The sequence below is a fragment of the Dipodomys spectabilis genome, unplaced genomic scaffold (assembly GCF_019054845.1).
Source record: "Dipodomys spectabilis isolate Male_0828 unplaced genomic scaffold, ASM1905484v1 ptg000095l, whole genome shotgun sequence".
NCBI lineage: Eukaryota > Metazoa > Chordata > Mammalia > Rodentia > Heteromyidae > Dipodomys > Dipodomys spectabilis.
Genome location: NW_024870772.1, coordinates 49,714,981 through 49,732,498, shown reverse-complemented (window position 1 = coordinate 49,732,498; position 17,518 = coordinate 49,714,981). Strand labels below are relative to the sequence as shown.

At 44.5% G+C, this 17,518-nt stretch overlaps 1 protein-coding gene across 1 annotated transcript; it reads right to left on the bottom strand.

The window, feature by feature from the left end:
- Positions 1 to 9,662: 9,662 nt before the first annotated feature.
- Positions 9,663 to 9,904, bottom strand: LOC122112902 (60S ribosomal protein L39-like). Its single transcript, XM_042685851.1, has one exon. It carries the CDS (start codon positions 9,846 to 9,848, stop codon positions 9,663 to 9,665), a length of 186 nt encoding a protein of 61 aa, XP_042541785.1. The 5' UTR covers positions 9,849 to 9,904.
- Positions 9,905 to 17,518: the final 7,614 nt, after the last annotated feature.

Genomic DNA, 17,518 nt, shown 5'->3' with positions numbered 1-17,518 from the left:
AGTTAGCTATGCCTGAATAGCATTAGACAATGTAGGGTCTGACCCAGCTCCAGTCCTAAAAGGTGGTTTATGAGGACAAAAGAGGAGCTTTGTGTTCCTTGTTCAATGCCAACAGGGAGCACAATTGAGCTAAGGCGTCCAGCCCTGTGGAGCACATTTCTTCAAGAATCTCAGTAACAGAGGGTGACCTGGAATAAGTGGAGCCACCAAAGCTATTTGAATATATAAAATCGAACATTTCTGTATGGAAAAAATACAATGAACGATACTTAAGAGCAAATGATAATGCAGAAAAAAAACGTTCAAAATAATGACAGATGAAGGGCTAGTATCTTTGACTACTATAAATAAATATATCAATAAGTAAAACTCAATGATCCAATGAAAACTGACCTGACAATTCAAAGTGAGGGAAATACAAATTATGTTTAAACCTGATAGAAATGCAGCTGCACTTACAGAGAAATACAAACCGAAATTAATAGAATGCTCGCTAGCCTATAATTTACAAAACTGGAACGTCCAATGGCGCATTGAGTACCTGGGGCAAGGCGAACAGCTTGGCACATTCTCCTGCAAGACATGTAATCTAGTAAATCAATATGGTGGGCAGTCAGTAAGCTCATCAAGATGACAGGATGGCATTGTACTCTTGTTCAACAATTCCACTTCTAAGAACGGATTTGGTAAAACTGGTTGCACATACGTACAAATTGTACCAAAGAACCATTTTTTTTTTTTTTGTCAGTCATGGGCCTTGAACTCTGGGCCTGGGTGTTGTTCCTGCACTCTTCAGCTCAAGGTGAGCACTCTACCTCTTGAGCCACAGCGCCACTTCCAGTTTTCTAGTAGTTTATTGGAGATAAGAGTCTCATGGACTTTTCTGCCCGGGCTGGCTTGGAACCATGATTCTCAGATTTCAGCCTCCTGAGTAGCTAGGATTACAGGCGTGAGCCACTGACGCCTAGTTAAGAACCATTTTTTAAAATAACAAAAGTCTTGAAACTAGCTGGGTGCCAGTGGATCATGCCTGTAATCCTAGCTACACAGGAGGCTGAGAACTGAGGCTCGTTGTTTGAAGCCAGCCTAGGCAGAAAAGTCCCTATGAGATACTCATCTCCAATAAACTACTCAAAAAAGCCAGAAGTGGGACTGTGGCTCAAATGGTAGAACACTAGGTTTGAGCACAGAGAAGCTCAGGGACAGAGTCCAGGCCCTGAGTTCAAGCCCTAGGACTGGCAAAAACAACCCTCTCCCCCCAAAAAACAAACCAAAACAAAACAAAAAAAAAACTTGAAACTAAAAGCCCATTAATAGGAGATTGTTGAAATAAGACATCTTTTCAAGGAACCTTCTATGCAAGCATTTAAAAGACTGAAATGGATTTATATCTGTGGTAGGACAAATCATTATTATGTGAAAAGTTAGTGATCACCAACTTCTGTGCTCCAGGCTAGTGCTCTACCTTAAGCCACAGTCCACTTGTGACCTTTTGGTGGTTAATTGGAGATAAGAGTCTCATAGGCTTTCCTGCATTGGCTGGTTTCAGAGCTCAATGCTCAGATCTCAGCCTCTTGAGTAGCTATGATGACAGATGTGAGCCACAGGCGCCTGGCTTCTGGCAGAAGTTGTATAATGTGGAAAGAGCCGAGACATTGCAATGCTGAATTAACATGCACTCTCCTCATGTTGTGTCACCTTGGGCCATTTACTTAATTCATCTGAACATCTACAAAACAGGGAGAAGAAGATCAACAGTTGGAGGGGGTAGGGAGTAGGTATTGGGGTAACAGACACAGCAAGACACACCAAACACATTGTCTCTAACAGGTTGCCAGTTTACTTCTGTATCTGTGAGTTCTAAATGGTTTCTTTCTAGATCCATCGCTGTTAGCATATACATGTTTATTTGGTGATTCTCTCTGAATGAGAAAATTCCAGTCTGACGACACCAGTCTTAGAGAAAGGAGAAGAGAGATGGACAGGAACACACAGGGCATGTTTGTACTTCAGAAAGGGAAGAGTTGAGTTTGTTTTCTGTTTCTAATTGCTTCTTGTAGTATCAAAACAAAGCTTTTTATTGAGTAGATTCCCAGAGAAGGAAGTCCAGGTGATAGAAGCAGCTGAGACCTATCTTGTTACCTAATAATCTCATTTCCTTTGTTTGTATAGCCTAGAAGGCCCCAGTGTTTCTGTCTTAAGAACACAAAACACAAATATACCCAATGTCAAGGAGCTCCAAAAAATTCTAGGCAAATTCCACATATTTCTCCTCTGGCAGTAATATCCTTTTAGACCATAGCACAAAGGAGTTCTGAGTGGGTTTCTCTCTAGAAACTTAATTCCAATGCTTCCATGTCCAGTAAATATGCAGCTCTATAAAATGATTAAGCAATTGTATGCTTGAATGCAATAGAAAATGATCTAATTTTGTGTTTAAATAGAGCTAAGCTGATTGCGTGCGATTGTCAGTTGGCTTTCTACGAATGATTTGGTGTAGCTTCATATCATTTCTACCAAACAATTTTGGGGACAGCCACATAAAAATGTCACTGAATTCTGAACAAAATTTGAGGAAGACTCGTATATTCATTAGAATGGCTTTTCTTGGTTAGTTTTCTTCAGGGACATTTATTGGGTTTGGGTTGGTTTTTTTTTTTTTTTTTTTGAAGGCTAATTATGCAGATTGAGGAGGGCTAAGGATGAAAATGTAGCAGCAGCCTAATGGCTTTGTGGTCTGTGGATGAAGATGAACTGGGAAGCTGCTTCTGCTGATTTTGTGTTTCTGGGAACACATAGTTGTCAAATTGGAGCCATTTCTTTTATGAAAACTCTGTTGTTCTTGGAATAACAAAGGAAACTATGCTATTATTAAAATAGTAGATAGGAGCCGGCAAACACCATTCAAAGAACCTTCTTACTTCCAGTAGTATTGAACAGGCTGTAATTTTCAAATAACGAGGCCTTGTATGTACATACAATAGTTGAGAGCCACCAGCCATTAATCTGAGCAGGGAAGCCTGGGGCTTTTTGCTATTGTGTTCAGGGGATTTTGCACCCAAAACTTACTCTTGCTAAGAATGATTAAGGGAAGAGTGATATTACTCGGTACCAAAAGGTGGTTTAACATTTACTAAGTACACCTTATGTGCCAGGGACTATTGTAGACAATTATTTGCTCAATCCACACAAGCCTCACAGGATGTCTGTATTTTATTTCAGATATTTTTTTTTTGGGTCCGGTCCTGGGGCCTGAACTCTGGGCCTGGGCGCTGTCCCTCAGCTCTTCAGCTCAAGGCTAGCACTCTAGCACTTGAGCCACAATGCCACTTCCGGCTTTCTTTCTTTTTCTTTTTTTTTTTCTGCTTATGTGGTGCTGAGGAATCGAACCCAGGGCCTCAAGCATGCCAGGCAAGTGCTCTACCACTGAGCCACCTTCCCAGCCCCGTCTGTTTTTTAATTATTTTATAGTTAGTATTTTAAATATAACCAGAGAAGAAAGGGCTCAAAGTATGGCTCCAGAGAGTAAAGCAGCTGCCTAGCAAGCCTAAGCATCAGGTTCAAGCCTTAATTCTTCCTTCCTCAAAAATAATAAAAAATAGAATGTGAGTGAATAAATTAAATATCAAACTTATATAGACCCTCCAACCTAAAAATAGTTGTCTAGACTGAGGCTTACTTCTGTGGACCCAATTTTAGTATAAAAGCTTATATGCACAGAATGGCTATAAATATTTCTCACTGTCAATTTTTTTTTTTTTTTTTGCCAGTCCTGGGGCTTGAACTTAGGTCCTGGCCACTGTCTCTGAGTGTCTTTGTGTTCAAGGCTGGTGTTCTACCACTTGAGCCATAACACTACTTCAGGCTTTTTCTGAGTAGTTTATTGGCAGTAAGAGTCTCATGGGCTGGCTTGGACCAAGAGCTTCAGATCTCAGTCTCCCGAGTAGCTAGAATTACAGTGTCCACCTTCAACTTCTTTAAAAAAAATACATAATTAAAAAATTATCTTGAACCCTCCCCCACGGTATAACCTCTGCTTTCACTGTATTTGATGTTGGTATAATTTGTGGAGAGGAAGGGCAAAAACCAATTGTTCAACTAGGGATACAGGTGGACCCATTGCAACAATGAGATGTACAAGTCGTTATGTCGAAAAATGAACTTTACAATTGGTGGTAGGGGGGAGGATCAGGTAGGGGGAGTGGGGGGAGTATGGGAAGGGATGGGAAGGGGAAACAAAGAGGAGGCAACAATGCTTGATAAGAAATGTGCTTGTTATCTTGACCAGGTAATTGTAACCCCTCTGTACAGTAGTCTCCCAATAAAAAACAATTATCTTGAAGTAGTTCTACAAAGGGGTTCAATTCATGTCAGTTTATGAGCACAGAACACTTTAATCAATGTCACTCCTTCTCTTGATCAAAATCAACTCCTCCATCATTCTGTGTGTGTCGGGGGATGGGGGGCTTAAATTAAGGCCTGGGCACTGCCCCTGATTTTTTTTTTTCTCAAGGCTAGCATTCTACCACTTGAGCCAGAGCTCCACTTCTGGCTTTGGGTGATTAATTGGAGATAAGAGTCTCATAGAGTTCCCTGACAGGACTGGTTTCAAACTGTAGTCCTCAGATCTCAGCCTCCCAAGTAGCTAGGATGATAGGTGTGAGCCATCAGTGCCTGATTCCCTCCATCATTCTTTAATGATCATTTCTTGTTATTCAACATGAATGAGAAACTTCATATTAGTTGCTGATTTAAAATACCTCTTTAATCTCTAACAATTACAGGAATGGCCAAGGGACTCTACTTACCTTTGTCCTTTTATAGACTGAAACTTGTTGATAAGGTACATAAAATTTTTTTAAAAAACCAAAGCTTTTTCATACCATGTTCTTCAAGGCCATGATATTGGAGCAGTCACCATATAAGTCATCTGGAAGCCACTGGGAGACTCATCAGCCACAAAATATAAGGCAGTATGTGGTTTGTGTCAGGTCAAGGCAGTAGGTCGTTTGTGTCAGTACAGGGGTTTCAAGTGGACAGCTGGGTGTCTCGGGCTGTGGTGGGGTACCATGAGTTCCTCCACACTCTGTGGCCAAGTGCTGAGATGCATGGAACCAGCCTTTGTGCCCAATGTGAAGTCATGACACAGGAGTGGGCTGTGTGGCTAGCTGCTTCTTGCTAATGACAACCACCCTGCATAGGCCTCTCCAGGGCCTTGTGATGGAAGCGGATGGAGAGATCACATCTATCCTTTGCCGTGGTGGCGGTGGTGAGTATCACACTGAAGGCCTTTCACCCTGGTAGGCCAACATTAAATATATAAAGATATACACCATATATAGAGGCAAATGCTAAATTTCCTAAATATCAGTTATAACCAGTGAAAAAATAAACGAAACAAACAATTTTATCCTGAATAGCAGCGATAATGAAGCAACTAGGAACAACTTAGGCAGAAATATCAAATAGGACTAGGACTCAATGATAGAGCCCTTGCCTGGTATGCACAGGGTCTTGGGTTTGCTCCCCAGTCCATCTACCCCATGCACACACACACATCTGCACAGAAACATGAGAGATTTATGTTTACACATGACAAGAGTGGACTACAAAATATAAATGAAGATTTAATATAAGCTTTACCATGTTCTTGGATGGGAGAACTGAGCAGTATAAAGATTCCCAATCTCAGCCAGTTTTTATTAACCAGATCACTCAACTTCTTGGAGGTCAGTTTCTTTGTATATGCAATGTGTATCCATGAGAGCTCTGAAAGAGACCCACTAGCTGACATATTCCATGACATCTTCATGAGTTCCCTATCTGACCTATTCCACACCATTTTCTTCAGTCATATCAGCCTTTACGTGGCCAACTTAGCCAATGACCTGGATGTAAGTCTTTGGCCCTTCCTCTCCCACCAACGTCATCTCTCTTTGCTATGATCCAACAACCCATTCCCACCATCATATCTTGCCCGTGAAATCCTTGGTAAAATGTTTAGTTTACTTTAGAGCACAAAAACAAAACCAGATTCTTTACAGGGAAAAAATGAAAACACTAATACCCTTTAAAAAAGAAAGGGACAAAAAAGAATCAAAATCACTCATTATGATAGGAATAACAGAACCTACCTCTATGTGTGTGTGTGTGTGTATGTGTGTGTGTGTGTGTGTGTGAGAGAGAGAGAGAGAGAGAGAGAGAGAGAGAGAGAGAGAGAGGAAGCCCAGAAGTTGAAACCTGAGAGAAGGCTTAGCTCTGATTTTTCCAGAATTGGCCTCTCTACAGGACATTTACAATTCCAGCTGATGAGATCACAGCCCGGAGGGTATTTTTCTGGGAAAGGCCTATCCAACTGAAAAAGGAACTCTGGTGGAAGCTCAGAAAATATGAGTTCTATCCCAGGCCATGATGAAAACCATTATGTCCACCTCTGTTGAACAAAAGATCCAACGTCTTCAAGGTCTCTCGCTCTGGAATGACCATTTCCCTATAATTGTTATAAAAGTAGAATTTGGGGAACAAGCAGCCTCAAAAGAGTCCGCCTTGGGGGCTGAGAATGTGGCTTAGTGGTAGAGTGCTTGCCTAGCATGCATGAAGCCCTGGGTTCAATTCCTCAGTACCACATACACAGAAAAAGCTCAAAGTGGTGCTGTGGTTCAAGTGGTAGAGTGCTATCTTAGAGCAAAAGAAGCTCAGGGACAGTGCCCAGGCCTGAGTTCAAGCCCCAAGACTGGCAAAAAAACAAAAAAAAAAGAAGAAAGAAGAAAGAAAGAAAGAAAAAAGAGTCAACCTCTGCAGCTGGGTTGTTTCTGCCATCACAGCAAAAGTCTGGACCCCATCTATCCTCTGTCATCCAGAAGACTGGCTGTATGAAGATTCATGACCCTGGTGGCATTAGGGGTGCATTTTAAATCAGCTGCTATGAAGATAAACAGCATTTCTCCATTTCTATTTTCTGTGCTCCTATGTATGACACCTCGATTTCCATTTCTGAGTGATATGGAAATAGCTCGCGTCACTTCCAATGTCGGTGTTTGTTAGCACCCGGGCAGAGAGAGAATGCCCATCTGAACTGGCAGAGATTAAATAATTGAGATGGACATAAAAGCTTTTTATGCTAGTCTTCTCACATTTCATTTGCGTACGATCCAACCTTGTTTGATGCCTTCCATTTCCTCTTTGGAGCTGGTCAGGAGCATGCTGCGATATCATTCACAGCCGTTTGGTACTGGTTCTTTGGCAAGGGAATGAACTGTCTTTGGAAAGTGGCAGGTTCACATGGCCTTATCAGCAGAATTCAGATTCTGTGACTCTTTGTTTGGCTCCCTGAATACTGGGCTCCAACACCTGCCAGGCTCTATGCCTGAGCGAGTGTGGCCACAGCCTCTGTCTCAGTAAATCCCCCCTCACCCTCCATCCCCGCCTTGACTCATTCAGTTTGTTCCCTCATGGGCTGTTTGAGGGACTAGCTAGTCTCTGAGCTGTGATTGGCGTGTGTGGCAGGCGTGGGACACAGGTGCACTTGTGGTCTCTGGGCACGTGCACAGAAACTAGACATCCTGACACAGTGTAGGGAGAAACCTTCGAACAAAAAATGAAAATCCCAGCCAATGATGAGAGCAGTATTTACACAGGACCTTCATTCAAACCTCAACTACGTCTGTGCACACAGATGCAGACGAGCAAGCTGTGAGGAGTCCTAAGGGTCTGGGTGTCTCATGTGTGTGCCCCGCCCCCACGAACACACCAACACCCAAATGTTTAACAAGAGAAATCTGCTGGAGAAGTTGAGTCTCCATTCTCATCTCTGATGCCAAGTTTCTTCACTATGAATGAAGGAGCCTACAACACATCAGATGACAATCCAGTCTCTGGAACCTCGCCTATCTGGGTTTGATTCTTGCCTCTTCCTTTTTCTCATTCCCCTCCTAAGAGAAACTTAAGAAGAGGTAAGAGGACTGTGTTGGGCACATCCAAGGAACTTCATTATGAGCAGAGCCTGGGCTACTAGCCATTGGTTTCTGGGTAACAGCAGCTAATGGCTTCCGAGGCCTCTGGTACACCCAGCAGCTGGGAGGTAGCTGACGAATTCCAGACAGTGGTCCAGAAGAGAGACTATGGAGGCTGTGGAGGATTGCAGAAGAACTAAGAAGGCAAGAGGATGGAAGAGTCAAGACAGCACGCCTGAGCTACTGGACTGTTCCAGAGAGAATCTTGACTAAGTGTGAAGATCTCAGGGTACTGACACCCAACACTAAGGAGCTGGAATTTGAGCTTGCTTGATAGCAAACCCGACTCTTTGTTCCCTTTGTTACCGTGCTATTCTGCACTAAAACGAATCAAAACTAGCTTTGTTTTATTCATCCAAGTGTTCATAGGGTTAAGCCACGATCTAAGGTAGGTGTGTGACCACCATTACCTTTCAAAATTCTTTTCCACAAACGTGTTCATAAGTGAAGAGTAACATCAAGAGAAGTGTGTGTCCTTCCTTTCCATCTCATCTGGTTAATTAATCAGCCCACACCCTTGCTGTTGGCTCAGAGATAGGAAGATTTGCATAATGTCCTGGTTGCCATGACTGATAATGTCCTCCACTGGTTAGCTCTGAATGGAGAAGCCATGTAAAAGCTGTAAATGACCACATGAATTATGCATCAAGGACTCAACTCAAGCCATGCATATAAAATGGGCATTAAGAACACAACCTTGACTCCCTTATTCCTTTGTAAATAGCCCCATGCAGGGCTTGTTAGCCTAGTCTTGCAGCTTTCTCCTGCCACAAAATTAGAGTTTGAATGACTGCTTTGAACTAATTGACAAAATGGAAACTACTAAGACAATAAAGTTTTATAAATGCAGTTGGCTAATACTCATAATAACAACATGCCTTTTGAAATTTCTGTGTCTCTTGTAGAATATTCTGTGCGTACAGTGACTGGTGAAATCTGGTCCCTTCCTTTTCCCATTAGTTAAGAAGAACCAGTTTCAGAGTGGCGAGTAACTTGTGAGAAGCTCAGGAAGATCCATACTTGTATTTGTTAGTAGGTTCCTGAGAAATGGAACAAATTGGAGACAAAGGGAGGATGCTAAAAGTCCCTGTTTGAGAGTCAGGAGTGCTGGTATAGCTGTCCCTGGCCCTCACAGGATTGGGTAATACCAATACTACATTAATACCAATACTACGTTAATATCAATACTACATTAGGGGAGGTTGCATCTTCTTTGCTCAGTTTATTGGTTCACACTAACTTCTTCCAGAGACACCCTCACAGATACACCCAGAAACAATGTTTTACCAGCAATCTGGGCAACCCATAGCCCAGGTAAGTTGATGTATGAAATTAAGTCTTCTCTGACTAGGTCCTGGTTTATCTGGCTTGTTCCGTGTCCTCTCTTCCTTTCATCCTTCACTTTTTAGAACTTAGCTTCTTTTTGTTTCTTGGAAACATTATGCTTGCATCCACCTCAGACCTCTTTTGCCTGTCATAACCCTACTACCCCACCTTCACCTTTTAATTGCCTGGTCATTTCTAGTTCTTATTTTTTATGTTTTAAAATATATTTATTACTGTGCCCATTCTTAAAGTTACCAAGAAAAAATCAGTTAAAAAAATGTCCAGCTGTCAGTCAGGCAGTAGAGATATTTCAGCTTGACTGGTTCATGGTAGAGCATGGGCATCTGGTAAAATTCCATACAGACCCCGCTTGGTTCTCCTCCAGTGTCTTCTCTTGGAATTGTGTCTGATTTTGTTACCAGTTTTCATCCAAATCCACTGGGGAATGGGAGATTTTGCTTGTTTCTTGGCCAGAAACCGCTTGATTCTGAAAGTCTTGTGAGAAGACATGGTGAGAAGCCCAGACAGGCACAGTAACCACAATGGTGAACAAAAGCCAAAGAGTCCAGTTCTTGTTAAACATGATCTCCCTCAGACAATCCTTCTCTGGCCACTCAGGCTGAGTTAGCAGTTCTAGTTACATCACTTAGTTTTCGTATCACCTTTACACTTCCAGATATTTTCTTGTTTGTTTGATGTTTTATCATCTGTCTTTCCCTAACACTATAAGCTACACAAACAGCAACCTTCTCTGGTTCATTCTCCATTGCCCGATGCTAGCAGATACTTAGGGTCTGGTACGGGAGCAAATGCCTTTATAAACTTTCAATCAGTCAGATTAGAAGCACATGCTGGTTTATTTCTACTTGAATTGATTCAGGCATTTTATAAAAACAATTTTTTTTCTAGTTAACGTCAGTTCATAGTTTACAAAATAATTACTAGACGAGTTAGCTAAAACTTCAGCTTCAGTAAACCTTTTATGGGCACAAATCAAATTTCAGACTCAGATGTTCCCCAAAATATCATCTGAGGTGCAGTGGTTGAGCTTAGGACTGCCTTTCCTTTTTTCTCTGTAAGCTTTTTAATTTTTTTGTTCAGTTGTGGGGCTTGAACTCTGGGCTTGGGTGCTATCCCTGAGCTCTTCAGCTCAAGGTAGCACTCTACTATTTGAGCCACAGCGCCACTTCCGGTTTTCTAGTGGTATATTGGAGATAAGAGTCTCACGGACTTTCTTGCCTGGGCTGGCTTTGAACTGTGATCCTCAGATCTCAGCCTTCTGAGAGGCTAGGATTACAGGCGTGAGCCACCGGTGCCTGGCATTCTGTAAGCTTTTTTTTTTTGAGCATTCCATCACACAGCATGTCCTCCCCTCCCAGGTTCACCCCCATCCCATTCACAGCACTCAGTATCTTAGTGGCTCTCAAGGCCTTGGACAGGGTAGACAGCATCTGTGCTAAGGCTGAGCCCAAGGAAAGCCTGGGCCTAATTTTGTTCCCAGCAGCAGCAGTGGGCTGGCTGGTGGAATTCAAATCTCTTTCCAGGATGCCTAAAACACAGGAGGTGCTTCCCCTTTTCTCTGTGGTTGAGATCGCCCAGTGAAGTCACTCCTAGCTAGAAACTGGTCGCAAAAAGATAACAACCAGATCCCCTTATATCTCCTAAGAATTTTCCACAAAACAGAGAGATTCTGCCAGCTGAGATGATGACTAATTCTTTTTCCTTTTATGCCAGTCCTGGGGCTTAAACTCAGGGCCTAGGCACTGTCCCTATGCTTGTGTGCTCAAAGCTAGTGCTCTACCATTTTGAGTCACAGCTCCATTTCCAGCTTTTTAATAGTTAATTAGAGCTAAGGGTCTCATGGACTTTTCTTCCCTGGGCTGGTGCACGTTGAGACAGACCAGGAGGCCCCTCATGGCCTCCTAAACACAGGTGAGGCAGGGTGTGAGCTGGCTGGGTGTGGGGCCGGGGCATCAGGAGAAGCCCTCATGCAGCCTGCCTGATGATGCACTACCAAGCTGCCTAGTGTACCCTGGGCACTGTGTGGGGCTGCGGCTCTGGCTGCTGGCCTTCGGGGGCGAGGTTGGCTCAGGTCAGGTTCAGAGGCAACAAGAGCAGCAGGAGCGCATCTCTACTTTGAACTATGATCCTCAGCTTTCAGCCTCCTGAATAGCTAGGATTCCAGGCATGAGCCATCGATACCCAGCCCAGCTCATTGATGATGCCTACTTGTAACCATTATTGCTAGATTGACCTATAACAACCTCCTTTATCTAGCAACCCATCTTAGCATCTGTTCACCAGTTAAAATGATCATATACTGATTAAGAGAGTCTACATGTCTTCTTCCTCTGAACAAGGCTATAAACCTTAGAAGAATTATATCTTTAACATAAAAATATGGTTAAAAAAATCTCACTTTCCTCAACAGCAGCTATGCCTTTGCTTCTCCCTTGGAAAACCTGTTGGTGTTGAGAGATTGTCTGGAAAAACGTAGCCTGAGTTGGGGCACTGGAATTACAGTGAAGAATCATGGGGTTGCTTTCTAAGGGTGACTTGGAAGAGGGGTGTGGACACCCTTGTCCCCAAATCTATCCCGTCTGTAAAGAGCTTTGTCCTTAGAGGTTAACTCCCTTCCGTCTCAAAATCCTGTCTACCTTTTGGTAATTTTGGTAAAGGACAGTTCTCCCAAAGATTGGAGAATTCTAAGACATTCTTCAGGTGGTGGGTTATGGGCCATAGATCATAGACCCTTATATCCAATCCTCAGAACCCCAGAGGAGAACTCTTGGGGTCGTGAGACTTGTCTAGACTGGCCTGAAACTTGCTGTCCTCAAATTTGCAAATCCTCCTTTCTCAGCCCTTGGAGTGCTGGGATTACGTGAGTATACCACTGTGCTTGGCTTCACACTGCTCCTTTTCATTGTCAGTGACCTACTAGTAGTGCCAGTATCTCGCACATGCTAAGTCTTCAATACTTTTTTTTTTTTTTCTGAATGAATGATCCACACGGCTAGATGCTTCCAAGCCCAGAAGTGAGGTAAGTGTAAATACTGATGAAGATTCACTTGGAGAGACAGTGTCCCTAAGGAAGGAGGGCTCCAGGCCTTCTAAGTGCTTACTGCTGCCTGTGGATCAACATGGTAAAAAGGAGAGGAAGTGAGTGCTGAGTGGTTCAGGATCCATCGACTTTTTCAACTTTCTTTTCTCTGTTCTGCCAGTGAGTCCATGTTCCTGCTTGGGTGCCCGGATGAGTTGACTTTAAACAGCTTCTTCTCACTGCCAATCAGTCCAATTCTCCCTTTTGCCAGGGGACCATTTGAGATATGAGTTCTGAAGATGAATCTGGAAACGGCGTCTTTAATCAACCAAGGGAGTTGAGGCTGGCATCTGGGCTGTCTGTGTCCTAGATAATGACAACTTGATTTTCTCAGCTCCTTTCTCCCCTGGCATTTGATTGCTGCCCAGCGTGAGGAGGCTGGGCGATGCCTCTCAGGTGCACGCTGAGACAGACCCGGAGGTGCCTCATGGCTTCCTAAACACGGGTGAGGCAGGGTGTGAGCTGGCTGGATGTGGGGCCAGGGTGGGGGGGAGCGGGCATCAGGAGAAGCCCTCATGCAGCCTGCCTGGTGATGTGCTACCAAGTGGTCTAGTGCACTGTGTGGGGCTGCGTGCTCTGGCCGCTGGCCTTCAGGGGTGAGGTTGGCTCAGGTCAGGTTCAGAGGCGACAAGAGCAGCAGGAGCGCATCCTTATCCAGCACCGACTGTGTTCAAGGAAGAGTCCAAGGTGCCCAGGCACGTCTGGAGTGGTCGATTCTCAGAGCGGCCCCCTGAAGGCAGGCACAGGTGGGTGTTTGGTGGTTTGCTTAGGCAGTTCTGGGGTTTTGAACTCAGAGCCTTGTGCTACCATTTAGAGCACATCTCCAACCCTTTATGCCTTGGTTATTTTTCAGCGATGGTCTTGTATTTTTTGCCTGGGTCAATCTTGGCCCACAGTTCTCCTACCTATCCATTTTGCCTAGTTGGGATTACATATACTAACACACTTGGCTTGTCTTTAAGGGAGGGCCTCACTAACTTTGTTTAATCAGACTGGCTTTGAACCGTGATCCCCCTTTTTCCACCTCCCAAGTAGCTGGGTTTATAGGTGTGAGCTACTGTATCTGGGTTATAGGAAACACTGTTCCAGGGCTAGGCTTTACTAGTTCTCTCCGCATTAGAGAGTAATGCTTTAACAAGAGCTCTCTGCTTTTGCGTCCCTCATTTCAGAGGATCTCTATCTATCTGACTGCCCCAGGTTTGACCTCCATCCTTCCTTCATTTCCTGATAGGAAATGACTCCTGATCAGTGCTATAGGATCTGAACTCACAGCCTTCCCCCAGAACCTTAGTGTTGGCTTGGGGGGTCACATGGGTGTCCACAGGCTTACAGGATCTGGAGTTAGAGAATGTGGTTGGCTGGCAACACCAGGCCTTTGGTAAAGCAGGGGTTTAGCACCAGGAAGTGGCCAAATGTGAATGTGCGAGGCCCATTCGCGTTCTGCTGCTGTCGTGCAAATGCTCTCTCAAGTCCTCATGCAATATGGCTACTTTTTTGAAAATCTATGTGCAGTAGCCCCGGTGAAATACCCCTGCAAGCACAGCCTCTCACAGAGGAGGTACCGGTTTCTCTGCCCAGAGAGCCACTCTTCCCACAAGTTCTTCACTTCTGTATCACATATTAGTTCTATACTGCATCTACTTGGCTTCTCAACCCCCCTGCTTTACCAGAAAACCCGTGTCTACCCCTCCCCACCCCACCTCCTGTGTCAGCACTTCATACCATCCCGCCTACTACTGCTAGTTCTCACTCATTCTCATTTCCTTGTGTTTCCCTGCTGCTTCCTTATTCAGACCCCAGGGGGGCATGGCAACTCCTCAACCCCCAGTGCTTATTAGCCCAAAGAGGGCAGAAAACAAGCAGCTCAGGAACAGATTCATGGTGGATTCTATTCCAGAGTGCACAGACACCAGTCGAGGCCTTCTTTAAATGGCTTTTCATGATACAGTTTATGAGTCTTATGGCTAAGAGTAAGTTTTGTGTTAAGTGTGGTTTAGGGTTCATCTGGATGCTTCTCACAGTCCCTGGACTCCTCAGCTACCTTCCTGGGCACACACGGTCTCCTCCACCATCAGCATCCCACACACCAGTGCGGTTCATTCCTGACCGTTGTTCTCATGTTGACCCTTTACTTTCCTCCCAGGGTCATAGTTTCCATGAGGTATTGTGAGTTCTATGAGTATAATGTACAGTGACCTGGACCCACCGTTACAGCATCATTCGAGATAGATTTGTCACAAATGGCTGGTGGGGGTTCGCTTGCACTATTTAGGCAGAAATTACAAATAAGTGCAGCTTCCCTGTGCTGGCGGCCCTGAGCTCCCATGTGTCAGAGGCTTTATGTGCTAGATTCTCAAATGTCAAATGCTAACTCGGCCCTGAGAAACAGAGAACTCTAACTCCAAGCTTTCAAACCTAGAGACATTGCTGCAGGCTCTCAGGTCAGATCAAACTCTGTCAGTACCACGGGATCGTCACTGATTGTTAAGATGTTCTCTGGAACATTCCAGGAACTAGGGCCTGCTGTCTTGGCTCTTTCATCTTCGTGACTTCTTAGTTCTTCTGCAGTCCTCCACCATCTCCGTAGTCTCTCTTCCTAACCACTATCTGGAATCCTTCAGCCACACCTCAGCTGCTGAGTGAGTGGATGGTGCACAGCTGCCAGAGGCCAGGGCCTGAGGAATCATTCTCCAGCTGCTGTCAGCTGCTGGCGCCCATACGCTTGTGTGTGGAAGCCCAAGGTTTCATCCTGTCTTAGTGTTACCATGTCAGGCCTTTGTATCCTACCTGTGATAGAGATCGCAAGGGACAATGTATGTAGGAGAAGACTTCATTGAGCCTAATGTTGCAATCCTTGGGGAGGGGAGGGGAGGGAAGAAGAGGTAGGAAAAGCCTCTGGAACAAAATGGATAACACAGATATAGACTGCTTCCATAGCTAGAAGAGGGCGGTGATAGGCTGATTCTTGCATTGTAATTCCACCAATCACAGACTTGTACACACGAGGCTTCTGGTGCCATTCACAAGCTTTGTATGGTACCAGTCACAGGTGGCTCTGAGGAGGAGCTCCCCCCTCTTCTCCCGTGTGAGCACAGATGCAGAATGAGCAGAGCCATCTGGAGTTCTCTGTTTTAATGGGAGTCTTCCCAAGCAGGTTAAGTTTTCTGGAGCAGTCATGACCGGAACAAGGTCTCCTGGAGCAGGATGTCTTGGTTTCAGCAGCAGCCGTGGCCTGCAGCCGTCCTTAAAGTTGGAGTAGCATTTCCTGAGAGTGATGCATGGGGTGTTCAAAGCACTTTAGCTGATTGCCAAAGGTGGAGATGCGTGGTGGGCAGCATCTTGCTCAAGGAAACAGGGTACAAGGTATCGCCAGTTGCCAATCAAATGGCCAGGTGGCCTGCTCTAGTAGCTTAGTTGAGTTAAAGACACAAGACACTGAAGAGTGCTTTTAATAAATGCCTGTCATGAAATGAACGTTCTCAGCAGGACTTGGTGGTGTTGAACCTCTGGCCGAATACCCTCAGGGGTGGGGTGTCCCTCTGTCCTGTTTCACTGCTCTAAGGATTCATCTCTCACCTAATCTTCCACAACTATTGATCATTTTTTACCAGCTCTATCTTTTTTTCTTTTCCAGAATGCCATAAAGTTGGAACCAGAAAGTATGAAGCCATTTTAAATCTGACCTTCTACTTTTCATGGTTCAATTATCTCCTTTGCCAGAACTTTCCAAATTCAGTGCTTGGGTTCCTGGGTATCTTAGATACCTACATGGTGAGCATAGCCTGTAGGATGTCCATAGAGGATATTGCATAGAAATCCCTGGTCACATGGTAAATATAGAACAAATCATGTTTATTCTTGCTATGGCACGGTTTGGTCATTTTCCACTCTGATATAAAGTACATAAATCTTAATCTTAAATACGAGCCCTTAACTTTTTTTGTGTGTGTGTTGGTCTTGGGGCTTGAACTCAGCACCTGGGCACTGTCCTGAGCCTTCTTTCTTTCTTTTCTTCAAAACTAGTATGTTACCACTTGAGCCACAGCTGTTTCTTTTGGCTTTTCAGTGGCCAATTGGAGACAAGAGTCTCATACACTCTTCTGCCCAGGCTGACTTCAAACTGTGATCCTCAGCTCTCAGCCTCCTGAGTAGAAAGGATTACAAAGGTGAGCTAATGGCAGTCAACGTTGGCCTTCATCTTTTAACCTGGAGAGGACAGACTGTCTCCACCTCCCAGGGGGCATATTATACACCACAGGACATCCAAGGCCTCCACATAACAGATGGGTGACATTTCTGTGGATGGCTTATTCTTAGGAAGTAAAGAGTGGAAGAAGCACCGAGCTTCTCACTGGAAACGCTGGGTCACGGATGGTATTGCTTTGTGTAATTGCTAAATATAGCTTAAAAAATTCCTAGACATTTTGGTTGAAGTTGTCTGTGAGTTAATGTGATAACAGAATAGAAACAAAGCAGTATTTCCTGGCTGTAATTTCAAAAGGGGTTTCTGTGGCTCCATGCACTTGCACCTTGACACTGAGATCCTAAAACTAGAAGAAGCCAAGAGGCCGAGGACAGTTCCTCCTCAGATAGGAACATCATTTAATAATGAAATTGTGCTTGTGGGGTCTGACTCACTAGCACATCTCCTGGACATGCATGAACTCCCCATGGTAAGCTGGCAGATAATCTGAATTCTCCAGAAAAAGGCTGATTGATGCTGCAGGATTTCCCACAATACTGGACAGCTCTGTTTTCTACCACAGTCAGCTGGGAAACTTCACACAGGGTTGGCTATTACTCTCATGGTGACAGAAACTAAATCTAATTTTAGTCGAGGGCTTCCCAACAAGTATTCTCCTGTCTTCAAAGACCTGTCTGCCTCTCAGTTCTTGTGTGGCGCGGGTGGGACTTGTCTTAGACCCCACTGGTGCACAGCAACCGTGACTGCCCCGCCCCCCTCCTGGGCTGTATCTGTGTCACAGACACAAGTGTCTGTGACAACACAAAGGCAGAGGATACTCTCACTATGGGGACAGAGAACAGGAGCCCCTTTCCTCCAGGGACAGCTCCTCAGTTC

What these genes read in the sequence shown, in the direction of transcription:
- LOC122112902 (XM_042685851.1), bottom strand. Translation starts at nt 9,848, where the DNA reads ATGTCTTCTCACAAGACTTTCAGAATCAAGCGGTTTCTGGCCAAGAAA.